Source organism: Lissotriton helveticus, chromosome 4_1 (genome assembly GCF_964261635.1).
Source record: "Lissotriton helveticus chromosome 4_1, aLisHel1.1, whole genome shotgun sequence".
NCBI lineage: Eukaryota > Metazoa > Chordata > Amphibia > Caudata > Salamandridae > Lissotriton > Lissotriton helveticus.
Window position 1 is genome coordinate 389,027,580 of NC_136063.1, and position 27,533 is coordinate 389,055,112.

The 27,533-nt window shown below is 44.7% G+C and overlaps 1 protein-coding gene across 1 annotated transcript in view; it reads right to left on the bottom strand.

Moving 5' to 3' along the window:
• ZFPM2 (zinc finger protein, FOG family member 2) overlaps positions 1 to 27,533 on the bottom strand; it is a 641,123-nt gene that overhangs the window by 437,885 nt on the left and 175,705 nt on the right. Inside the window, exon 3 of the mRNA XM_078685577.1 lies at positions 1,030 to 1,131. Coding sequence (XP_078541703.1) covers positions 1,030 to 1,131 — 102 coding nt within the window. The remainder of the gene's footprint in view (positions 1 to 1,029; positions 1,132 to 27,533) is intronic.

Genomic DNA, 27,533 nt, shown 5'->3' on the forward strand with positions numbered 1-27,533 from the left:
ACTTTGAAAAATGCTTTTAAAAGCATTTTTCTGAGTTTTTGCTATTTACCGACAGGTCTGACCTGTCGGTAAATAGCGACCCCAAAAGTCCAAAATCGCTATTTTGTTTTGTGTCATGAATAGCATTTGAGGAATCTCTATTAGAGATTCCTTAAATGCCATTCCACGCAAATATGCGAATTCTTACATAGCGATTTTTGCATTTGGTATCATGAATACCAAATGCAAAAATCGCTCTCGCAAAGGGCCAGATTCTCAGAATCTGGCCCTTTGCGAGTGCAATTTACCTACATGAATCAGGCTGTAAGTAACAACTTTTTTTGATGTAGAAAGTTTTACCCCCATTAGAAAGACATAGAGTTTAATTTGATAAGGTCCTTAGTAACATCATGACTTGACAATTTTAATATAAATTAAATATTCTTTACAACATCCGGGGTTACTGTGTTTTGGAGATACAACTATTACATTGACACCAGATTCAATAAATAGCCAGGTATACAATAAGGGTATGTATGTCAATGCACCAGATGAACCACTTGAAGTTGAGGCAGGAAAAGGAGCTTGAAAATATTATGTGTGCACCTGCAAACACTTTAAACGTGTCAGCAGCTATATGTTACCCTACATGACAAAAGTAGAGCAACCCAGCAGCATACACTGCATGATGAGATTTCTGAAAGAATAAAGTGTAGGCATTAATAATATGCTCTTTTGCAGCGGAACCTACGTCACCTCTCCTATGATTATTTACATAACTTAATAATTCTCACAAATACCCAGAATAGCAATTACATTATTAAATAAATTCAGTCACACGTTCAAAGGAGGAATCCTTGTACGCAGTGTGTTGGGCAGTGGAATGTCCTGGATATATAACGCTTACACCTCCTTCCATAGAGGTGTAAACATATAATAGGAAAATGATTTAAGAACTCTGCGATCAGGCTAACAATATTACTAAATTAGGGAGCAAAACCTCTCTTGTATTTAATTCAGCAAAGAAAATTGTCAATGTTTCCTTCATACCTGGCCCGTCCCAGTCATCAATCTCCACCTTGGGTTGCAGTGCTTTTTCTGACTGTGCGTCACCATCTGACTCTGCTGTCCCCTGGCTCCCCTCTTCATCACCTGGCAAGAACACGAGCAGGACACAAGGATTAGATGCTGTCCTCAGTGGCTTCTAACAGGGAGCCCTCAGTCTGAGCAGGGACTCACAGTTTGTACAGGTTAATGGCCATACAAGAGCATGAATACACTGAAGCCTGAAAGCAGCAATATACACAGGGGAGGCCACATTTGCAGTAAACACCGCATGTATTTCATTAGTTAGATCAGTGTGTCTTGAATACAAAGTAAATACTAGACAGTGTTTGGATTGGTAACAGTTGATAAATTGGTGTTCGAAATTTGCATAATTTGCTTTTGTGTAATTCCACAAAATTTTGGGAACCCTTAGCAAAATTACACATAGTTATGCGAAATACAAAACCTCATTGTGTGCTGCATTTTAGTATGAATTGAACCTCTTGCCCAATCTGGACACGACGAAGCATTTGGTGCAAAAAATTGTATAAAAAATGCTAGCGTCAGAAAAAGCTGGTCAAACACAGCATAATCTACACATCATGGCATGTTAACGCAATTTCGGGAATTTCGCGTAACAAGCATATAGCAATTTTACTGAAATTCTGTGAGATTATACCAGCATAACAGAGCTCAATCATGATAAACCTGAGAATCAGATTTTATTCGCATGGCCAATGAGCAGTGACTGGTGCGTTTTGACTGCCACAATGAATACCTGTCTATTGTGGAATGGGCTGAGCCTGCAAGCTGCTGCTGTGCAACAAGGTAGCTTATGCAGGACAAATTCAAATTATAGTTACCAAACGTAAAGATCCCTGATTTGGAGTTTCTGCACTTCACACAGTTAACTAACTACTTTACATACATGAATATAAGGATATTTGAATTTTTACAGTGTATTAATGTTAGGAATATATAGTAGGTGTATATTCTTATAATTTGTACAGGATTGTGGCAGATGCGAAATCTATTGAATGTGCCCGATAATCGAACAGATATATCACAATCAATTAATGTAAGGTGGATCATACATTACAATTATGATCAATTTTAACTTGTCCCATTCCGTTAAATTGGTTAAGATTGATTTTTTTAAAGCAATTTCCAACCCATTCTTTGTCACTGATCTATCTATGTGACTATATCAAACCAGTGTGGTGGTCTGAATTGAACTGGCGAATGGTGCCATGCCGCTCCGTTTGGGTATTTGTATATTTCCACTCAGAAATGCCTGAAACGGTAGAGCAGTGTCCACTCTCACTCTCTTGCAAGAGAATCCGGGACTAGTTAGGATGAGATGCTGACTTCAGCTAGGAAAAGAACAGTGCAGCAGGAAAACGCATTATATTAACAACACTCACTGTTACTCTACAGTTAATGGAAGAAAGGGGGGCTGTGAGATGAACTGGAGATGGCAGACTTTTACAATTCAAATATAAGATGTGCCAGAATTAGAAGGTTTTTTCCCTGACCTGCTGCCCCGTCGCTTTGGCTGCTGCTTTCCTGCTCCCTCTCCGCCGCCGCAGGCTGTTCCAACTTTCCTGCGGCCGCTGTGTGTGGGGGAGGCTCGTTGACATCAGGGACACTCAGGACTGCAGGTACCAGCCTGCTGGGCGGCATGGGCGTCCGCAGAAATTTTTCCAGGGGGGGCAAAATGTTAATGTCTCCCCTGTTTTTCTGACTACTTTCTCCATTCTCCTGCTTTTGTCCCATTTTTTTACTGCTTCCTCAAAACATTTTTCTGAGTATTCTTTCATGTTTTTGCCTTATTTTCACTGTTTTTCCTTCTTTTCCACTCCCCCCGTTATCCGACTGCTTTCTCCTGCATTCGCCATGTTTTTACTGCTTTACCCTTCCTTGTCCCCCCCCCCCATTTTTCTGAATCTTTCTGCCCTGATTTTTACCTTCCTCTCCTAAAAGTCTCCTTCTGTATTCCACCATGTTTCAGAAAATAAACAAAACCAGGCAAGGTTTGCTGTAAAACATACAGGCTGTCAAAAACCCCTAAAACTTCAAGTTTTAAATAGTATTAAATTAATCAATTGTTAGATGTGAGCAAGAAGCACAGGACAGAGAAGCTGGCTCTCTCTGAACTCTCTCTCTGTCTGACTGGAGAGGAGCATGCGCAGTGTGCCCCTGCTGGGGGCTAAGCAGGGCGGGGCAGGGCGGGGCAGGTCGGAGTTGGACCATGATTGGTCCAGCTCTCGATTTGCATCATGTTAGGCAATTAGGCGATGTGGTACCCAGCTATCATTGGTAGTGTTCAGCTAGCCAATGACAGTGCTGCCTGCCTCGCCTGCCTGCAATGCCGCCTGAGCCTCCTGGTGGCTGTCCCATATGATTGGTAGCTGAGCGCTATGCTAAATGTCATTGGTATCACCATAGGGCTCAGCTACCAATGACATGAGTCATGGGAAGAAATAATAACTAAACAAGCATTGGCATAACCATTAGGTCTTGCCTTTGGGACCTTATAAGTTTTTAGCCAGAGATATTTACTTTGCCCATGTTTTTAAGTTGTGCTGTGCAGAAGCGTGTAGTATGGTGAAAATTTATAATAAAGAAGTGTTAGAAGTATTTTTGTTACTGTATATATGACTATGAAAGCATTATATAGAATGTAATGATTATATTTAAAAAAAAAGCTGGGAATTTGTATATGCTTGTTGTAATGGTTGTTTACTATTGGTTGTTTTGTTATTGGGGGAGTTAGTTAGTGAGAGAGAGTTAGAGAGGTAGTTAGGTAGTGTGTGAGTTAGTAAGTTAGTCTTGTAGTGAGAGTGAGATAGTTACTGAGTTAGTGAGAGTATGATAAAGTGAGCATAGTAATTTTAGTGATTTTAATATGTTGGTTATTGGTGTAGCTATTACTGCTGCAGCATTGCAGTGCAATTGTAGCGTAACGGTTTGAGGGCTAATTTTTGTCTAGATTTTAGCTTTATTGTGCTAGATTAATCCACTATAATAACCTAAAAGGAGTCCAAACTAACGTGCTGATAATGTTTATAGTAGATAAACATAAAGAGAATGCTAAGCATCCCAGAAGACACCAGCCTAATTTAAGCTTCATGCAGGTGCTAATATTACAGTTCTGATGTAAGTAAAAATGAACTGTTTTCACCAGCACATTGCAAAAGAACTTGAAATCTGTTTTAAAAATAGTGTTCCGGGGTAGTGGCCAATATTTTAACACCGGCTTCCTGTTAGCCTCCTGCACATCCTTACATTACGCACATGGTTTGATCTATACAGAATAGTTTTGCTTAGTACACCATGAAACATATAGAACATATTTGCAAATATCTTTTTGGGGTAAACTGTGCAACGTTTTAGGGTCTTATGCAGACATGCCAACCCTCCCGATTCAGGCGTGAGACTACCGATTTGAAGGCTAGTCTCCCGCCTCCCTATTCCTACAAGCAAAAACCCGATTCCTCGGGGGTTTCAGCTGACAGGGCTTGATATTGTGTAAAGTGCTAATTCTTCCAGCAAAGAGTAGCGATGCAGGGGCTCTCAAAAGGGTGAAAAACTAACAAAGCGTCATTAACAAGGGAATCGTCTTTTAAAGACCTGCGAAATAATGGGGGGGGGTGTAGCTGTTTCAGCCCGGGCTACCACGGGAGGGGGGGGGGGGTATATGCACTGCCAACAACCTGCAGGCCAGTGTACAACACTTGTATCACTCTCTCTGCCTGCCATTATGCTCCATGGGCCTTATTTATGAGAAGTGACGCATCGCTGCGTGAAAGCAGCGATGCGTCACTTCTCAGTGCACCCCCCTTGCGACATGATTGATGCGTCATATTTATAATATGACGCATCATGTCGCAAGGAGTTACAGATACGTCAGTAGTTCTGACGTATCTGTAGGCGCAAAAGTGACGAATTGCTGGAGTGTGTCACAAAAGTGGGAGGGAGAAGGGTACGCTGGGGGGACTTCACAATCTCCCAAGAAAAGCTGGCCAGCCTCTACCAGACTGTACTCCCTTTTCTTGCTAAAGCAGACTTACTAGCTACTGAAACATGCTCTCTGGATTTTGGGCTAACTATTTCTGAAAACCATAAAGAACTAATGGATACTTTGGCTCCCTTTTTTATTAACTATAGTAAACCAAGGGACAAGCCCAAGCCTAGCCACCAATGGTTCAATGGCAATTGCAGAGCTGCTAAGCAAAATTGACTGAATGCAGTTAAGAGTAACAAAAGGACAGATTTGTTGGAAGCGCGGGCCGCTTATACTAGGGAATTGAAACAGGCCAAAACATGCTGGGAAAACCAAAAGTGGGAAGATATTAGGGCAGCCCTGTTAGTACGGGATCTTAGAGCCTTTTGGAATTTGGTCAACGAGGACTCTAGGAACTACAAATCTGCCATTGAGCCAAATATTAGCGAAGATGTTTGGGTTGCTCACTTCCAACCCCTTTATGCTCCCCCAGCTAATGGCGTTCACAATGCAATAGAGGGAGGTCATGAAGAATCAAGAGGGGTCACTGGGCCACAAATTCAACTTAGTGAAGTTGAATTTGCACTGGAGAAAATAGCTCCTAACAAAGCACCGGGGTTAGACAGAATGCCAGGAGATCTTTTTCATAGCGAAGTCTCAGTTTGGGGTCCTTATCTTACTTTGTTTTTTAATGCACTATTGGAGGGCATCCCCATGCCCCCCACATGGGCGGGGGCTGAAATTATACCCATTTTTAAAAAAGGGTCCCCACTCCTGCCATCGAATTATCGGCCCATAAGCCTTTTGGATGTAACTCAAAAAATCTTCGCTCGGGTTCTTCTCGAGCGTTTACATGGATGGATGGAGGATCACAACATTTTAACTCCACTCCAAGCTGGGTTTAGAGCCAGAAACCGGTCCCCGGAAGCTTGTTTCCTTCCCAGTGTAAGAATTGGCTTTTGTAGTTTGGTTTGCCCTGTTCCCATCATGCACTGGGACAGGAACAGACTAATTTGCATACAGCCAGGTTCTGAAACTGGGATGGTGCAATGAGCTAAAAAACGGTGTTGGATCTAGCCCTGATCTCTTGACTGGGTGAGAGTATTCTGCTTAATTCAGAGACTCTGTTCCTCACCACCCCTTGTTGTAAATAATTTTGTCCACCCTAAGCGTGGAAGGGTATACTCAGACATGAGTCCCTTGCTCATTGCACCATCAGGATTCAAGCAAGCCGGGCCGAAGACGGCTGTAATGCCAGAAACCGGTCCCCGGAAGCTTGTTTCCTTCCCAGTGTAAGAATTGGCTTTTGTAGTTTGGTTTGCCCTGTTCCCATCATGCACTGGGACAGGAACAGACTAATTTGCATACAGCCAGGTTCTGAAACTGGGATGGTGCAATGAGCTAAAAAACGGTGTTGGATCTAGCCCTGATCTCTTGACTGGGTGAGAGTATTCTGCTTAATTCAGAGACTCTGTCCCTCACCACCCCTTGTTGTAAATAAGTTTGTCCACCCTAAGCGTGGAAGGGTATACTCAGACATGAGTCCCTTGCTCATTGCACCATCAGGATTCAAGCAAGCCGGGCCGAAGACGGCTGTAATGCCAGAAACCGGTCCCCGGAAGCTTGTTTCCTTCCCAGTGTAAGAATTGGCTTTTGTAGTTTGGTTTGTCCTGTTCCCATCATGCACTGGGACAGGAACAGACTAATTTGCATACAGCCAGGTTCTGAAACTGGGATGGTGCAATGAGCTAAAAAACGGTGTTGGATCTAGCCCTGATCTCTTGACTGGGTGAGAGTATTCTGCTTAATTCAGAGACTCTGTCCCTCACCACCCCTTGTTGTAAATAATTTTGTCCACCCTAACCGTGGAAGGGTATACTCAGACATGAGTCCCTTGCTCATTGCACCATCAGGATTCAAGCAAGCCGGGCCGAAGACGGCTGTAATTTCAGAAACCGGTCCCCGGAAGCTTGTTTCCTTCCCAGTGTAAGAATTGGCTTTTGTAGTTTGGTTTGCCCTGTTCCCATCATGCACTGGGACAGGAACAGACTAATTTGCATACAGCCAGGTTCTGAAACTGGGATGGTGCAATGAGCTAAAAAACGGTGTTGGATCTAGCCCTGATCTCTTGACTGGGTGAGAGTATTCTGCTTAATTCAGAGACTCTGTCCCTCACCACCCCTTGTTGTAAATAATGGGTTTAGAGCACGGACATCTACAGTCGACCAGATTTTCAGATTACAAATGATTCATTGGAAGATCGTGAGTATCGAGAGTGGCACTCTATACTTAATATTTGTAGATCTGAAATCTGCGTTCGACCTGGTCCCCAGAGAGAGGCTGTGGTCGATCCTTTTGGAGATGGGGGTCCCGGTTTACCTTTGCCACTTGTTTGCTCGCCTGCACGAGGGCAATTATGCCCAAATCAGGTACGGCAAACATGGCAATCTTACATCCCCAATCCCAGTTATGCGAGGAGTTCGCCAGGGATGCGTCCTGGCCCCAACACTCTTCGCCTTATTTGTTAATGGACTTATTGACCATCTTAACAAAGGTCTTAACATTGATGCCCCCAAATTGGCAGGGCGCAGTGTACCAGCCCTGATGTTTGCAGACGACACGTTGTTGCTGGCCAAGTCCCCTATGGGTATCCAGAGGACGCTCGACAACTTCATTGTCTTCTGCAAACATTGGGGTCTGGAGATAAACCTTCAGAAGACCAAGTATATGGTCTTTAATGGCGGTAAAAGCACACACAGCAATCCGACCCTGGGGGGCCAACCACTCGAAAGACTGGTGGTGTTCGACTATCTTGGCATCACCCTGACGGAGAGCATGGACTGGGGAGCCCAGATTAACAAGTGTAACCTGAAGCTCACCCAGGTGTCGGGAGGTATCCATAAATTCTTTAAGGGGGCATCACACAAGCAGGTCTATGCCCCTATGGAGGCCTACAGGGCACAGGCAAGAAGTGCTGCGTTATATGGTGCAGAAATGTGGGGCCATTGTGCACTCGAATCCCTTGAACGCAGAGAATGCTTTCATTAGACAGCTTCTTAGCCTCCCCATAAGCACTCCTCTGATCCCGTTGAGAATGGACCTAGGAATCAGACCAATCACCGAGGATGCCACACTTAGACCACTGACCTTCTGGAGACGTTTGTGGAGCACTCCCGAGCTAGCCCCGTATAGTGAAGAATTAACTGAGATATTGGGGCTGAAAGGGGTGGGTAAGATACCTTGGCTGAGGCACCTTAAGGCGCTATGTATAGAATTGGGACGTGTTGATTTGTGGGATGAGCCCCAAACCGTGTCACAATCACTAAGTAGGAATACACTGGGGACTGCCTAGAGGGAATACCGGCTGTCCAAGATGATGCGTAGCTCTTCATCTGGACGGCTTACAAGTGAATTCCTTCTAATTAAAAATATCTACCAGGCAGAGCCCATCCTGGATAGCATCCAACCAGTGCTGGCGCGAAAATTGTTTCTCCAGTTTAGGTATGGGTGCCTCCCCCTACAATCGTATGTTAAAAAATGGGGGGGACAGGTAATGATTGAATGTCCTGCATGTGGTTTAGTGGACGAAACTGAGGTACATGTTCTTTTCCAGTGTGACTCCTATAGGTCGTTAAGAAAACGCTGGCTTGTACAAATTTGTAAGAACGTGGGCACAAGACACTTTAGTGAGGCTTATAGAATATTGAAAACTGAGCTCCACCTCCCAATAGTCTACTCTGTTTCCCGTTTTTTATTCTCAATGTGGTGTATGAGGAGGAAGTTTTTGGAGCCATTCGCGTAGTGACTGAATATAGTACACGGTCTGCTCAGATTCACCAATACTCTTAAAATGATCTACGGTAACTAATTTTTAACTGTATTTTTTTTAAAAGAAAAGAGCATTTTCTCCTGTTTTAAAAAAATTATTTTATTACCCATTGTGGCTTTTAGCAATGTTCTTAATTTTCCTCCTTGTGCATAAGTATTGACCATACGCATTTGCACTTTATTCTAACTAGTTGCTTTTATGGCGACTGGATGCAAAATTTTACTAATGTTGTTAATTCCTGTGATAATGATATATGTTTTTTAATCTTTGTGATGCTTTTATGGTCAATGTACCGAAATAAAGCTTTCAAAACGAAAACGAACGAAGGTTTGACATATCTAAATCCTGATATATATTATAAGTAAATGTTACCCTTGAGGACAATTATTATGTGTTATTTCTGAACTGATCACAAAATCAGACACTTCCAGCCGCGGTCGGTAGGGGAGTACCTGCCGGGGCGGTGACGTGGGGAGGGGGAGGGGCAGGGTGGGGGTTAGTAATGTATGGATAAGGGAGGTTTGCAGGTAAGTAAACATATAAATAAATCAAAAGAATTTTGATACGTGCACTGCATCCCCAAATGCAATGCAGTGCGCGCAACGAAATTCATTGTGTCAGCATTGTGATTGGCTTAGGGAAGTATGGGTGCTTCCTGTTCCAACAGAGACAGGAAGAGGACAAGAGGATGGACAAGAGACAGCGGCCAGCCAGCCGGCCGGCCAGCAGGTAAATGACTTTTGTAAAAAATATTTTAGCACCTATCCCTCCTCCCTCTCCTTGCCTCCCTTTCCACCCCACAATTGGTTCGCGGGAGCAGCCTCAACTGTGTCTGGGCAAAGATTGGACCTCATCGGTACTAGTTTAACAACCAAATACAGCAAAAACAACTAAAAGATGACCAGTCAAACTTTGTGAAGGACCTTCCATTGTGCTGGAACACATGTTGCAAAGTTTTAGTAACTTATGATTGGCTAGAAATAGAAAATACATTTTGTATGAAGATTATGCATGGTGGAGTATGAGGCAAATGTGACGAATCCATAATTATTAGGAAAACACAGCAGCCACATAATCACATAATTTCAATAGCCCTGCCCATATGGACTAATTTTACATAAGTACAAATATTTCGACTTTTAATATAAACACATCTTTTTTCTTTAATATTAGAAAATGTAATTACTCTTTTAAACCTTTGTTAAAAATTTTGAACTAATTTACATAAATTCTATAAATAACTTTAAAAACGATTTTAATACATATTACATGTAAAAAATATTTATTCAATATACATTTAAGTTAATGTGTTATAATATTTCAGATTATTAGATATAGGTTTAAGATACATTTGTTAAGCAATTTTGCATTCGTATTTTATTTTTTAATAAAATATTTAAAATATTATTTTAATGGTTAATTCACTTCACTGTTTTTCCCTATACGTTACCATAGGGAGATCTTGCCAAAGTTTCCAAGCTCTCCAACTACGTGCAAAAAGTTACTAGAAGTACCTAACTTCACATTTGTAAATCCTGGTGTAGGAGGCTGCACCAGGTGGTGGAGCAATGTAAATTAGCACCAAGGAGTACCTTGGAAATGGTCAACAGCAAAAGTGTAAAGTTATGACTAGGTGCATAAGTAAATGTACATTTCAATTTGCATGTGTAAATGTACCTTTGCCACTAGGACCCCTCGAGTCATCTTCACAATGTCCCTGTTGAGAAGCACAGTAATCAGCTCAGCTAATTGGCATAAAACAAAAGTCACCACTTCAGAATTCAGGTCTGAATGTTGGCAGGTGAGTGGCACTGTTGTGCTATTGACACTTTCCCCCTCTCTACCTGACACTTCAATCAATCAATCAATAAAAGTACTTGTAATGCGCGCTACATACCCATGAGGGTCTCAAGGCGGGGTGCCGCTACTGCTCGAAGAGCCAGGTCTTGCGGAGTCTTCTGAAGGTGAGCAGGTCCTGTGTCTGCCGTAGGTGGGTAGGGAGGGTGTTCCAGGTCTTGGCGGCGAGGAAGTAGAAGGATCTGCTGCCGGAGGTTGTTCGTTGGATGCGGGGGAAGGCGGCGAGGGCGAGGCTGGCAGAGCGGAGCTGGCAGGTGGGGGTGTGGAAGCTGAGTCTGCTGTTAAGGTAAGCTAGTCCGGTGTTGTGGAGTGCTTTCTGTGCGTGGATGAGGAGTTTGAAGGTGATCCTCTTGTCGACGGGGAGCCAGTGTAGGTCTCTCAGGTGGGAGGTGATGTGGCTGCAGCGAGGGACATTGAGGATGAGTCGGCGGAGGTATTTTGGATGAGTTGCAGTCGTCGCAGGTGTTTGGCCGGGATTCCTGCATAGTGTGTGTTGCCGTAGCCCAGTCTGCTGCTGACGAGGACCTGAGTCACTGTTCTTCTTGTTTCAGTAGGGATCCATTTGTAGATCCTGCTTCGACATGGAGAGGGAGGAGTCGAGGATGAATCCTAGGTTGATGCATGGTCAGTGGGTGCCGGTGCTGTTCCCAGCATGGTTGGCCACCAGGAATCATCCCAGGCTGAGGGGGGCGATCCGAGGATGAGGAGCTCCTTCTTGTCCTAGTTCAGCATGAGTCCGCTGCTTCTCATCCATTCGGCGACGGCCTTCATTCCCTCATGGGCGTTGGTTTTGGTGGTGTGTGGGTCCTTGGTGAGGGAGAGGATGAGCTGCGTGTCGTTGGCGTAGGAGATGATGTTGAGGTATTGCTGGCGGGCCACTTGTGCGAGGTGGGCCATGTAGACGTTGAACAGCGTCGGACTGAGGGATGAGCCCTGGGGTACGCCGCAGATGACGTCGTTGGCTTTGGATCGGAAGGGTGGGAGGCAGATGCTCTGGGTTTTGCCGGAGAGGAAGGACGTGGACCAGTCGAGAGCCTTTTCTTGGATTCCGGCTTCTTGGAGGCGAGTCTTTAGTGTGCGGTGGCAGACCGTGTCGAAGGCAGCTGACAGGTCCAGGAGGATGAGGGCAGATGTTTCGCCGTTGTCTAGTTGGCATCTGATGTCATCTGTGGCAGCGATGAGGGCTGTATCGGTGCTGAGGTTCCATCTGAATCCAGACTGGGACAGGTCTAGGATGTTGTTGTCCTCGAGGTGGCGGGCCAGTTGCATGTTGATGATTTTCTCGATGACCTTCGCCGGGAACAGGAGCAGGGAGATGGGCTGGAAAATCTTGAGGTCCGCCTTGGGCTTCTTGAGGAGGGCGCTGATCTCGGCCTGCTTCCAGCTTTCCTGGAATGTAGCTGTCTCGAAGGAGATGTTGTTGATGACCTTCCGTAGTTGAGGTGCGATGGCTGTATCTGCTTTGTTGAATACGTGGTGTGGGCAGGGGTCTGACGGTGATCCTGAGTGGATGGAGTTCATGATCTTACGTGTCTCGTCGTCATTGAAGTTGGACAAGGAGGTCAGGTGGTTGATGCGGGTGGTGTACACAGGGGAGGTGGAGTCTGGCGTAGTCGGGGCGAGCGTGGTGTTGAAGCTGTTGTGGATGTCGGTGATCTTGCGGTGGAAGAAGGTGGCCAATGAGTCGCACAGTTCTTGTGAGGGTGGGATGTCGTTGGCGTTGGCGCTAGGGTTGGAGAGTTCTCTCATGATGCTGAAGAGTTCTTTGCTGTTGTGTGCGTTGTTATCCAGGCGGGTTTTGAAGGAGGATCTTTTGGCTAGTCTGATGAGGTGGTGATGTCTGCGGGTGGTGTCCTTGTGGGCTGCGTGGCTGGCTAGTGTACGTTCGTGGAGCCATTTCTTCTCCAGTGTCCGGCATGCATGTTTGGAGGTCTGGAGTTCTTCGGTGAACCAGGTGGCTTACTTGCTGGTGCGGCTGTTGGTGGGTTTCTTGAGCGGGGCGAGGGTGTTGGCACAATCATTGATCCACTGTCTGAGGATGCAGGTGGCGGCGTCTGGGTTGGTGGGGGCGGTGGGTGGGTTCTGGGCAAGGGTGGTGGTCAGCTGGTCTTTGGTGATTTTACTCCAGCAGCGGCGGGGCAGCTGTTGGGTGCCGTGATGCGTGGTGGGTTTCTTGAAGGTGAAGTGGATGCAGCGGTGGTCGGTCGAGTGGAGTTCGATGGTGTGGTTGAAGGCGACGTCGGTGCTTGTGGAGAAGATGGGGTCAAGCGTGTGACTGGCGGCGTGGGTGGGTGTGGTGATGAGTTGTCTGAGGCCGAGTTTGTCGATCATGGTCGCGTCGCTGTTTTCTCGAGGTGGAAGTTGAGGTCCCAGAGGAGGATGTAGTCCGTGGAGGCGAGAGCGTGGGTGCTGGCGAGGGTGGCAATGGAGTAGCTGAACTGTGCCCGGGGTCTGGGGGGGTCTGTAGATTAGTGTACTTCTGAGGGTGGTGTTGGGGTCGGTGTGGATCCGGAAGTGCAAGTGTTCAGCGGTGTTGAGGATGTCGTCTGAGTGGGTGGAGACCTTGAGGGTGGACTTGTGGACAATGGCTATTCCTCCTCCGATTCCGTTGACGCGATCGCTGCAGGTGATCTTGTAGCCGTCCGGGATGGCTATGGTGATGTCTGGCACCGAGGAGTCGTTCCACCAGGTCTCGGTTAGGAAGGCAATGTCCGGGGTGGAGGTGTCGAGCAGGTCCCAGAGCGAGTGTTGAGGAGTATGCAGCGAAGGTGGTTGGGTCTGGTGAAGCTGCAAGTGCGGCAGGAGAAGGGTGTGTTTCGGGGCTGCCTGGAAGCAGCTGTGGTCTCGTCCGGCGTTGAGTGTGAGGAGAGTGCTGGCGTCATATCGGAGTCTGGCGTCGTGGTGGCAGAAGCGGGGACCAGGGAGTCTGGCGCTGGGCACGGTCCAGTCTCGGACTGGCACAGACGGGCTTGCGACTGGCGCGCCTCCGGCACCAGCGGCCACCATTTACGGGGGGGAGGGAGGGAGGAGCAGCTGGGAGGTGGGAGCGGGGCGGCAAATCAGCTGGCAGGGGGCGGGGCCGCAGGGGAGCAGCGGCGGGGATGGCTAGATGGTACAGAAGATAAAAAGGGGAAGGGGTGACGAGCTTTGGCGCAGGGGTGCAGTGGGGGAAAACAAATACCAAATATAGTGAGTGGGTGAAAACGAATACCAAGCAGTTACAGAGATGAAGACAAGGATGACAATCAGGCAAAAAACACAAGCAGGCAGACACAAGAGCCCTTGTGGGACTCGATTTCACGGCAGCAGCGGAGGCGTGGAGGGATAGGTCATGGACACACGGGTGGAGCTGTGTGGCGTGGGGAGCGACCTGGCCTGCAGGCAGGGTCAGAGGTCGCTCTCACTGCCACGCAGCGGCCGCCATTTAAGGCAGGGAGGGATGAAAGAGCAGTTGGGAGGCGGGAGTGGGCGACGAATCGGCTGGCGGGGGGTCGGGCCGCAGGGGAGCAGCGGCGGGGACGGCTCGAGGGTACAGAAGAGAAAAGGGGGAGGGGAGGTAACGAGCTATGGCACAGGGGTGCAGTGGGAGAAAACAAATACCAAATACAGTGGGGGAAAACAAATACCAAGCAGTTACAGAGATGAAGACAAGGATGACAATTAGGCAAAAAATGCAAGCAGGCAGACAAGAGCCCTCGTGGGACTCGAACTGACGGCAGCAGCGGAGGCGTGGAGGGAGAGGGCACGGACACACGGGTGGAGCTCTGCAGCTTGGGGAGAGACACATGTGGATGGAAGAAATGTGGTCTGCTGATATCAGCAGGCTCAATAACCCCCACATGTAGAGAGAAGGGACACTATATCAGAGGATGGACCTCATAGGGCCACTCATATTTTGACTGAGCATAGAGTAGAGCTCACCCTCCCTCCCATTATTGCCAGGCTTGTTTCTACGCAAAGCACTCTCCATCCAGGAAAGGCATCTGCGTATGCAAACCATAAATGAAGCAAGTGCAAGCAACCCTTGTGATTTGGGTATTGTATTTTACACACAGAGCACACACTAGTAAACAAAATATTTTATTAATTTGATCCTTGGTTTTAAATATTTGCTTTACATATTGACCAATCATTCTTTTTTAAGGCATACTATTGACTCATGCTGTTATTAATGATACTGCAAAAATAGAGCTTTAATGTTTGTTAAAATCTGTGATGTGTCTTTTAAGTCCCACATGTGTGTATCTGTTATCTTGCCTTGCAGGGTTATTTACTACTTGTGGATAAGCTAGTGCTGCAACAGGAGCCTAAGAATGTTATTATTACAAATGAACCTTGTGTCATTGGAAAAGGTATGGTATCTTCAGGCATATGATTTCTGGCGAATGTAGGTCCCTAGAGGGATTATGAAAGGAAGGTGGGGTGGCCCATGACACTGATTAGAAGTAAATCACAAACAATGACATTGAGTAGGCTTTATCTCTATGGGGCCATGCTGCTTAGAAGGATTAACATAGAATCAAAAGGTCAGGAGATTGAGGTCAAACCTCACTTGACCCAAAGACTTGACAGTGATAGCAATTTATTTCACCCTGCTAAAGAGGAATGGTGTTTGATGTAGGGATTGAATTAAGAATGGCATTGCCTTTTGAGAGGCAGACAATATGTAGGCATGGCTCTTGTATTATAGTATTTAAAACGCATATTGCAATGGTCGCTTTTGATTCAAGCCAGTGATGGGCAGATAAGTGATGTGAATTATGTTAAGGGATTCAATCTGAAATAAAATATTGAATTGAACACTTTTTGTTGAGATCAAATGATCAGAGAGGTGAAACATGGATTATTTGTTGGATTTTAAATTACAATTTTGTAATTTGCCTCTGCATTTGAAGCAAGGGTGGAGAATGTGTGGGTTAATCGCCAAATGCAGATCCCAAACCATTCTCAACATTTTCTAGCACATCAGATTGTCTTGATGGATTAGAATATTTTCATCCTTTTTCTCAGATTAAACTCAACCTACAAATCTCATTGCTAATAATACAGAGTATGTTATGTCATGAGTGGTTGGTTTGGTGCATCTAAATGAAGTGTGATGATGGTTCCTCCAGAAACCAGCATATATATGTCTGTATGAACAACAACGAGTGGGTGTTTGTATTTCCATGTTGCTCCCTAAATCCCTCCACTCTCCTCACTGAACTCCTTCCATTCAAGTATACATATTTCCCATTTTCCAGCCACACCCCTGTCACTAAACAAAACTAACACAGGCACTACACAAATCGTATTTTATTTCTCAATCTGTGGAAATATATCGATGTGTTTCAGCCTCATGAGCCTTGTTCAACATATATGAGTTAAAACGGATAGACACCAGTGGGACATTTTGTAGAATTCTAACTCCTCTCTTGACTCTGTCGCAAAATGTTTACCTACAGGAAAGGATAAGCACAACGGCAACCAACCAGTGCCAAGAGTATTGGAGAGACTGATTAAATTGTCTTGAGAAAGATGGCGGCATACCTGTAAAAGTCATCGAAACGCGTCGACGCAACTATTTGCACAATCCAAAGCCCAAAAATCCACCTGCAGACCAAACAAGAAATAAAAAGTCCAGGTTTTGATTTTGTACAAACCCAGGCTCTAGGATGTGCACACATAAATGACCAATAGTTAATGTCTGTGATTGTCTCTCCCCCTTCTTTGTAAAAACTGTTCCAAATTGATTTGAAATCTGTGTAACCATAAATTGTATTTTAATAATTTTTGTTCCCCCCTTTCTTAACATGATGATGATGTCTAAAAATGTGTAATAAGTTTCTCTTTTTTGTGGACACATTTGGTGTCGTTGATTTTAACATTTGTACATGTACCAAGATTTATTGTGTTTGTTTAAAATAAAAATGTTTTTATTTACTACTAAATCTATCATTTCCTGTGGATGCACTCATATGTGAAGAACTTATTAGCTCAAGGAGGGGGTATTTAGAAAATCTCTAGTCCAGTCGTTGCCAAGGGAAAATTTCCTTTTCATACTGTTAAAGTACCCTATTCCCCTGAAACACTAAGGGGTCTCTCCCTCATCTAGACACGCAAAATAGCTACTATACCGACCAGTATCCTGAAATTAATGAAGGGTGACAGGCAGTGATTTATAAAACTCTTAAATACATAAATAAAACAAGCAAGCAAAACGGGTGGATGTCTAGGTGTCTATGAAAATGCAAATTTAAAGGGGTTTTATACAGAACTTATTCATTTTTAAATGTCGAAGAAATAAAAGAAAAATAAGCACAATTTAAGTAAAGAAAAAATCTGTGAGCTAAATTGCAAGATGCACTGTCTTACTACTCCTAAATTCACAAAGGAATTGTCACGGAATGCAAACCAATAGGTATTAAATAATAACAATAAAGGTTTTATGTAGCTTGTAGAGTGAGACAAACCATAAAATGACTAATTCTATTGGAGACATTTAATAGACAGTTAAAATCCACAAGACATGTGAGGGTTGTATGCTCGCCAGGATATTCCCTCTGGCTTTCTCATTCAAATAAACTCTGTTTTTCATCATCAAGAATTAACCTCTGACATGCATTGGTAAACATGCATGTTTGATAACGTAGCGAATAAAAAATCGAATAAGTACAAAAACTAATATAGTCGTAAATGGGCCATAAATAAAGCCAAGAACAAATACAAAAATGCACTTAAATGAATAAGGAGAAAATAGATAATAACATCAGAAAATAACTTAACAAGTACATAAGTGCATGACCACTAATAAATATATAAAACGAAAGACATATAAAATGCACACATTAAGAAATAAAGCATGAGGTGAACATGCCTAATTCACACCAAAAAAGAATGAAAAGGGTTTACTTTAATCTAATTTTTTGTGTGCAGTTCGGCTCCCAAAATAGGAACACAATCAAATTAGTGCAGTACCAGATTAACAAACATGTCTGTACAACTATAGGCCCAAAAAAATATTTTGTTTTGTAAGTAGAATTTTTCTTACTTAATTTACATTTAGAAATATTTTCCTCCAGGGAGGATGGATAGGATGCTAGCCATTGAAAATATGTTTCCCTCCACTTCTTTAAACTTACCTCAAACTAGTCTTTAAAAGCTTATATTGAGTGTATGAAAGTGACCTGAAAAACCTCCAAACACTCACCTAAACGAAGGCTGTAAGAGATTGGAGGAATAGCTGAAGTGGATAACAGCCAACCCCAAATAATAATCATAATCCTTTTCAGGGTGAACCACATAAGTAACTAAATAATACTGTGTTTAACCATCTGGTAGCTTGGCACAAAGCAGTCAGACTTAACTTAGAGGCAATGTGTAAAATATTCATACAGCATTAAAACAGTAACAACGTGAAAACTCAACGCTAAAAAAATCCAAAACCAATTTCAAAATGTACAGTACAATTCAATAAATTACTTTTAACCAAAATGATAACAATCCTATTTGTAGAAACAAAGATTTGATTTTTTAAAGTTTGAACTAAAAATAGTGCTAAAAAGCACTCAGCACCAACCACAATAATCTAGACATGCTGAACTGCAGCAAAGTCAAAAGTTAAAGCCAACTGTGATGAGCTGCCAGTTGGATACAGGGACCAGGTTCATACTTGTGGAAAGTTTACCTTTGAATATAGAAATTATTATGGAGAAAAAGTAGTTTTCGACAAGTCATTGACAGGGCAAGCTGCAAGCTGGGACTGAACTGGGGCTTGACGATGGGGGTTTCTGAAGAATGGGACCCCTTTGTGCTCATCAACAAAGGTAGGAAAGGTTGAGTTGGAGGAGTCCAAACTCTGTGCCCAAGAAGACCTCAAAGCCTACTGGTTGCTGCGTGGCATCAGTCCCAATTCAGCCCTCAATGTTTGGATTTAAAAACTTTTATGGAAGTCAGCTCTCCTACAGCAGAGAGAACCTGCAACCCGATGCTGATCCGTGATTCAACATCACCGGCTGCAGATTCAACGGCGATCCCAATCTCAGTTCATTCTCCAGGCAGAAAGTTGACCAAATGTTTCTAAGTCCCTGCTATTACCGTGCTGACAGGTGGAGAGAAGTCTAACACCAGCCAAGGGTCTATGACCTGAGGGGCACTACTTGGGGGTTAGGACTAACTCCAACAGAATCCAGTAGCAGGGTTCAGGTCAGGTCCAGTTGGAATTGGTCAGCTGGGCAGTTACAGGGAGAGAGGCCTCTGGAAGCGTGTTGGGTCTCTGTAGCCCAACCAGGCGGTCAGCCAACTGACATGTGGAGTTACTTCTGGGGTCCTGGGTTTAAGGTAGTCAGGTCCAGTCTTCCTTCAGGTTCTTCAGACAGTAGGGTCATCTTTCTTCTGATGTATCACAGGTAAGGAGTGTTCTGATGAGAGGTTCTGTGGCTGCCACTTTTATACTCAGTACCAGCCTGTGGTGGATATAGCATTTCTAACAAAGCACAGGACATGGGAGGTACCACTTGGGGTTAGAACTAACTTCAACAGTGTCCAGAAGCAAGGTTCGCGTCAGGTCCAGTTGTAATTGGTCAGCTTGGTAGTTGCAGTAGGAGAGTTCTCTGGAAGCTTGCTGGGTCTCTGTAGCCCAAGCCGGAGAGAAGCCAACTAACACATTGATCCCGTCTGGGTTCTTGGGTTTAAGGCAATCTGGTCCAGTCTTCCTTCAAGTTCTTAGTACAGTAAGTCATCCTTCTTCTGATATTCTCTACAGGTCAGAAGTGTTCTGATGAGATGCTCTGAAGCTGCCACCTTTGTACCTAGTGCCAGCATATGTTGTAGGCAAATCCTCTGTAAACTCCTTCAACTAAGTCAGGCCAGTTCCTCTCTTCCCTCTGGGTTTCATGCCAGACTCACTAGAGAGACAAAGGGGAGGCATGCCTACATATGAGCGTCATCTGCTGGTGACAGAGTAGGCATCCTTTGAAGCTCGGGATGAGTCTGGGCACAGCCAACGCCATCCTGTCAAGTGAGAGGGTCTCCTCTGCAGCCAGAGCCCTTTGTCCACTGTCTGGAGCAGTACACACCTCATCACAGGGGGCCCACAAGGGGTCAGGTTACAGCTGGACACTGGCAGGAGAACCTTTTGATTTTAGCAAGGAAAATGACAACTTTCTTAAAGTATAATTTCCAAAGTAGCAATATAAAATACAACCTGATCATTAAGTTGGATTTTAAATTGCTGTTAAAATGAACACTTGGAACCATTTTTGCTGGCTTGTCACAAACTGAATTTAACACTTATTAAATGTTATAATGTAAACCAGTCTTAGACTTGCTACAGTGAAAATTGACTTTAGAGGTTTTTCACTGCCAGGACATGAGCATTAAAAATACATGCCTATTTGTTAAATGCCATGCACCCTGCCCTTTGCACATTTATGGCCTACCAAAGAGGTGACTTACAAGTAAGTTAAACAAAAGGTATACCCTGCCAAAAGGGTTGTTTGATAGGTTGAAATGGCAGTAAAGTAACTTCCCATTCAGTCTGCAGGCGCTTGCCTGTAGACAGGTTTTGCAGTGCTACTTTATTGAGTAATACAATAAGTGCTGCAACCCACCAGTAGCATTTAATGTACCAGCCCTGGTAACAGGTAGTAGCATATACTAGGGACGTATAAGTTATTTAAATGTGGCAATCAGGTGTATACCATGGAGGGCACACACAGTTTGTACGAGTCGGTAGCTCGGTCCGAGCCTACTGCGAAGCTGAAAACAACAGAGTCTAGCCGTTCCAGCTGACTGCGTCGGTATGGACCAGCAAAAGCGTGAACAGACTCGTTAACAGTACCTTTCTTAGTGCGGCTCACACAGAGGTGTGAGTCGGTCTTGGCATCTGTCGCAGTTGCGATGCAAAGTGGAAGCGGTGCAAGGTGCGGTGTTCTCTCGATGCGGTGCGAGCAGTGGCTCGATGACGATCGTCCAGACGGCATCGGCGAGACCAAGACTTGCGGTGCAGGGCGAGATGGTGCTCGATGCCGTGCTGGAGGGTTGCGGTGCAAGTGACAGAGCCGGTCCTGCATCCATCGCGGTTACGGTGCCAAGTGGAAGCGGTGCAGGACGCGATGTGCTCTCAATGCGGTGCAGGCAGTGGCTCGGTGATGATCGTCCAGACGGGGTCACTGAGATCAAGGCATGTGGAGCAGGGCGAGATGGTGTTCGATGCAGCACTGGCAGGTTGCGATGCAGGCGACAGAGCCAGTTGGCGGGAATTGGCGCTGGCGGAGCCGGAGAGCTGTAAGTGATGAGACGGTCACGGGTGTCGAGCCAGCGGCGATCGTGTCGGTGAGACCAGGCCAGCGAAGGGAGGCGTGCGGGCTGCGGTGCCTCCCAATGCGGTGCAGGCAGCGGCTCGGTGACGATTGTGCAGACGGCATCGATGAGACAAAGGCATGCGGTTCAGGGCGAGACGGTGCGGCCTGCGGTATCTTCAGGACACAAGGCCAGCGACGGAGTCAGTGACAGAGTTGGTTGCGGTTCCCTCTTCCCTGTGGCAACTGAAACAGCAGTTCCAGGAACGGTACCCTGAGGTTGGCAAAGTCTTTGCAGTCCCTGAGACTTCTTAACAGTAGGCCAGCTCCGTTTCAGGCCCTTGGAGATACTCAGCACAAGTAGATAAAGGACAGTCCAGTCCTTTCACTGACCAAGGCAGCTGCAGGCCAACCCAACAAAGCAACAACAGAGCAAACGGGCAGTACTCCTCCTGGCAGCTCTTCCAGGTCTTCTTCTTGGCAGGTTCCTTGATTCCAGCGAGTTCTCTGAAGTCTACTTCAAGCCCTTGGAGAAACCTCTAACAGCAGGAGGATGAAAGCACAGTCCAGGCCTTTTTCCTACCCAAGACAGAAGAAACCACTGATGACCAACCCCATAACACGCAGCATAGGGGTAGTACACCTCCTCCAGCTTTCATGGTCCTTCTTCCTGGCAGGTTCCTTAGTTCAGAAGTAATCTAAATCTCTGGGCCATAATACATATACCACCAAATCCTTTGTCCTCTGAAAGCAGAGGAGCCTGTACATAGTTCAAACCAGTTTTGGGTGCATTCTGCCAGTGTGCACCTTCTTCCTTTGTCAGTGTAGGCCAGGGTTATCAGACGCACCACAGGAGGTGGAGTCAGCATTGTGGAAGGCAGGTACAGCCCTATTTAGACCCAGGTGCAACTCCTCCCACCCATCTATGTCCAGATAGGTCTTTTCAGCCCTGTGCTGACTCACCCTGTCTCCAGGAGTCTCCCCCAGCCCCTGTCACTCACAAACCAGACAGTCAATACACAAGCTAGCAGAGGTAGGCTGGAAGGTTAGGTCAGAAAATACCTACTTTCTAAAAGTGGTATTTTCAAACACAGAATGTTAAAACCAACTTCACTAAAAGATGTATTTTATCATTCTGAGTTCAGGCATACTAAACTCGAATTGTTACCATGTTCCTGAGTCAGTTAGGATTATAGGATGTTATAATCAAACTGCCCACTCTGGCCTATGTGGAACAGGTAGCCTTACAATAGTGAAAAACGTAAAAGGCTGTAATTCACTATCAGGACATGCCACACACACCAGGGCATGTCCTACCTTTCACATACAATACACCCTGCCCATGGCGGTACCTTGGGCCTACCTTAGGGATGACTCACATGTAGAAAAGGGATGGTTTAGGGACTGGAAAGTGTGTGCACTTGCCAGGTCGACATGGCAGCACCAGGATGCACACAGGCTCTGCAATGGCAGGCCAGAGTTACACTTTACGGGCTGTTTGTGTGGGGGCAAAATCCAGTGTTGCAGCCCACCAACAGCATTTGATTTATAGGCCCTGGTACTCGCAGTGCACTTTACTAGGGACTGACACATAAATCAAACATAGAAAAACCAAAGGTGGTGATGGACGGAGCGTTGACAATACAAACACTCACCCCCAGTCAACTGATCTGGGTTTAATCCTTCACCGAAAAATCAAACAAGCCAATCATGGAAATACCAATCCATAACACAATTTCCACGAGAGCATATGCACTTTAGTACTGATTAGCAGTGGTAAAGTGCCCAGAGTCCTAAAACCAACACAAACAGGTCAGGGAAATAGGAGGAAAAAGCAAAACGTTTGGGGATAACCCTGCAAAAAGGGCCATTTCCAAAACACACATTAAACAATGTTGCACAAAACAGAGCCCTGGGGAACCCCGCATTCTAGAATTTTGGCCTTGGAGAGATGAGGTTTTGTCCAGACTGATTATTCTTGCTCCAAAGGGACGAGGTCAGCCAATCGAGCACTGCTCCCCTGACACCAAAGTTAAACAGGGATTGTAACAGATGTCCCGGGGAACTGTATTGAAAGCCACTGAGAAAGTTGTATGATGTTACAACGCATGTTATTACAACGCATGCTGTTACATCGCAGTTGTTACAACGACTGCATGTTACCACGCTATGCCTTTACAACGCAAGTCTTTACATCGACTTGCGCTAGGTGGCGTGCTAACATTAGAAAAGTGTAATTTACTATTCCAACTCCAGTCCACTTATCAGTAGGGAAGGTGTTGGGATAGTAAACTACACTATTTTTAATGTTAGCACGCCATCTAGCGCAAGCCGATGTAAAGACTTGCGTTGTAATGGCATATCGTGGTAACATCGCGGTCGTTGTAACAACCGCGATGTAACAGCATCGCGGTGTATTGTCCGCGTTGTTAATGATGTTTCCCCTGAGAAATTAACAAAATGAGTGCAGCATTATGCCCACAAATATAGAGACATTTTTAATGACTTGGAGACTTCTAGCAGCGCTGATAAGTCTGTGTAAGCAAACCTGTGTAAGAAAACTTAAGAGAGTGCCTTCATAACTGTTACAATACTGTTTGTGAATGTTCTAATTCTGTCTTCATGTTTCATTATTATAATCAAGTAAAAATGTTCTAATTCTGTCTTCATGTTTCATTAATATAATCAAGTAAAAACTATCGAAATGGTGTCATCTTCTTATGTTCAGTAGCGGCTCCTGGAGGGAGTGCTGCGGGGTGGGATAGGGAAGGGGCAGGGTGGGGAGTAGGAAACTCCGGCATTCGGCCGATCAGAGTTAGGTGAAGAAATAGATAAAACAAATTAAATTGAGCACGCTGCAACGCCAAATGTGTTGCAGTGCGCGCAATTTAATTTGTTTTATTTATTTATTTCTTTACCGAAATCTAATCGCCGTATGCCAGAGTTTACAATGCCCCACCCTGCCCCAATGCCCGCAACACTCCCTCCAGGAGCCGCTACTGAGTATGTTAGATAACATATATGACAAACACAGTTCTGATTCAATAATTAAACATCCCGATATCTCTGCTTCTGGCACAGTATTCAGGAACGATATTTTTATATTTGTGTATCAGAGCAAATAATCTATGTGCTTACAAAAAAATAGGGTGTCAAATACAAAACAGTGAATGCACATCAAACGAATATTTCAGCAACTGGCGATGGAATGCTTGTACAGTACTCTCAACAGGAAGACTGCAACTGAAAACATATCTCATACACTGAATCTCAGTATCCTAGCTGGTCAGTCCAAGCTCTGCATTATAAAGTGGGCAATTCTTGCCAACAGCACAGCCTCTATGAGACTGGACACCTTGACTGTACAGCCTCCACATGGGCATTCAGGAATAAAGGCCCACATGCATCATTGTGACATTTTGCACTTCCTAATTTGCAAATAATAAGGAATCGCAAATTAAGAAGTGCAAAATGCTATGCATCATTATTTTCGGTATTCATTTGTGATTCGGTAAAAATCGCAATTTTTACCGAATCCCAAATGAATACCGAATTCTTAAGTTAATTTTCGCAATTCCTATTGATTCCTATGGGCCAAAAGGCCCATAGGAGTCAATGGGAATTGCGAGTGGCACTTTGAAAATTTCATGGGTTCAGGGGGGGGTCCAAAGGACCCCCCCCTGCACCCCTGAAATGTATTTTTCGCATCATGTTTCACACACACATGTCCGAAGGACATGTGTGTGTGAAACATGAATGTTGAAAAAAAAACATTTTAAGCATTTTAAACACTTTTTCCAAATTTACCGAGTGGTTCAACCACTCGGTAAATTTGGCACCCTAATTGCGAATTTACAGTTTTAAATTTAATGATGCATTGCTTTTAAGAAATCGCACATCTGCGACTTCTTAAAAGCACCCGCAATTTTAGAACTCGCAAACATGTTACGAATTCTAAAATTGCTTCATGCATCCCAAAAAGCACTTTTGCATTCGCAAACGGCCGATTTTAAGGAATCGCACCGTTTGCGACTACAAAAATGCTTGATGCATGTGGGCCTAAGTCACAAGCGCTAAATATGTCTTGAAATAGTCCACCAGCCTGTGACAAAAACAATCAGATTATAAATGCCCTGATGAATACAAATTCAGGTAAAAGAGTTTACAAATCTAGGTATTGGTCACCAGACCATCTCATTTGTTACTCTAAAGAAAATGTCCACACAAGTAGTGCATATTTGAAATATCGCATAATCACCCAGAGAATTCTTTGAGCTCTATAACAGATTTAACCAATTTTTATTGTTGCCCAACTCAGTAGTACTCTTGTACTCAGCCTTAAACAGCATTGAAGGCTGGGGAGACCTGCTGACTATTGAGTCGAATCTGAGAAGAAGCATATTCTACACAAAGCATGACTTTATCCAATCTGTTTCTGTTGTTTTTCGCAATTGATATTTGTGTCTATTGACAGCAACATGGCCTCATTGATATTCCGTTTTAAACACGAGTGAATTTGGAATATGTTTTGTTGTAAAATGCCATAGAAAAGAGACATCACATCTAAACTTTGTATGAGGAAACAGTCTTCTGCACAGTGACCCTAATCTCACTCCATAATTTCCTAATGATCGTGTGAGGTCAGGCAAGTTTCCTTCACAGTTACATAGCGGAGGTGCCAAGGACCCTAATGCAAGCAAGACAATTCTCCCCACTCGGGCGCGCAACACCCATTGGGCTCAACGGGCTTCAGCCCCCCCCCCCCGTCGTTTGTGTCAGCCCGGGCTGAGACAGCTTCGCGGGCTGGCGACGTCTGATTGCAGCCGCACCCAAGTACTTCACAGGTCTTTAAAAGACCGTGTACTTGTAAATGAGGCTTTTGTTGTGTTTTCAACCCTTTTTACAGCCGCTCTTGTTACGGCTGGAAGAATTAACCCCCCAAAATCTTTTTCAGCCCCCCCCCCCCAAAAAATTTGGCTCTAGTTGCCCGCCTGTCCCCACTGGCTCTTAAAATATGCACTTAATCATTGTGCAGGTGACCCCGTAGACATAAGGGGCTGGCATGACTCCTTGTCACCAAGGACCCATTGTTCCCATACACGTAGGGGATGGCATCATGGGGCATGGATAACCCTTGATGCAGTCTACGACAGCCAGTTCACTTCCTTCAGACTCCTCCATATCCTTCTTGAGGTGGGCTGTGGGGTACCAGCTGGTGACAAGAGATGCCTCAGTGACTCCTGTTACTGATGTTCAGCACTGCTTCACTCTTCATCCAAGGGACCCAAGGATAACTGCCCCACTAAGTAAAGTATTAAAGAATGGGAGTGAATTGTACAATTGAAGGTATAGTGGTGCAGACATACTTGTGAACGATATCATTTCTGCATGAGGATGGCTTTTGTAGAGCATACATAAAGCTGCATTTTTGTATGCTACCAAGAATAGAGAAATTCAATCAAATTTGATAAGGTGCCCATTTATTATATTAAACACATGAAAAGAGAGATTTTGATGAACTTATAGTTGTATAGGAGAAGAGATGGTTGCTCAGGCCCTGTACTTCATGGCCTGTCATGTGGGACATCCAAAGACTATCAGTGCTGCGACGTAGCCAGTCAAAAAAATAATATTATATTGCCCTCCATACAGCACTTCTGCTATTTCTAAGAAGCAGTAAATAATAGGATGGTAGGCTGAGCCAGCCTTCATATGTTTGAAATAGACCTGTGCAAAATTTCTGTTACACAAACATAACTTTGTGTGATTTTGGTATTATGTGAAATGTGTGACATATTCTCTATTTTGCATAACATGAAATGTCACGTGATTTTTTTGAATGCAGGAGATTGGTTGGAGTAGAAAATTTCTTGCTGAAAGACAGATTTTCCTCAAACAAGACATGTTCTCCTCAAACCAGTGTCCTGCCAGTATCACATAGTGCTATTCTGTGCTACGTATACCTTCGCTAAGAAATGTTACTCAACTTACCAGTGAAATGTATTTCATGTAAAACATATAATTTGTTGAAAATTGTACATGTTTCCGAAAATAATTTGCATATTTTGCACACCCCTGATTTTGTTCACATGACCAGCAGCTCTCCACATGTCACTAACAAACGTTAATTCACTGAGCTGGTTTTGCATTAGTGTATTAAAATAAAGAATTGTAGATATATTCTAAATACTAGACGCCTGTCACAAGGCTGGAAGCTACACCAGGGAGTTTAGAGAGTCTGCTGAGCCGAGTGGTCCATAGTGTGTTGGTGCTCTAACGCCATTGGAGAACACATTGTTCACTGAAATATTACATTTAGCCAGCTGATTGGATGTAGATAGTTCTCATCACTTCCTGCCGCCAATCCAAGTCAAACTGAACACACACCGCCCAATGGCGGCAGTGCTGATACAATCTCCCGTTTTTATCCCATCGCTGGATGGCTTGAAATGTCCTGTTGCAAGCGATAGCATCCGCTCAGGAAGGACAAGCGCTGCACGTGTAACAACAGCGTCTTTGTGGCCTTCGGTTCGGC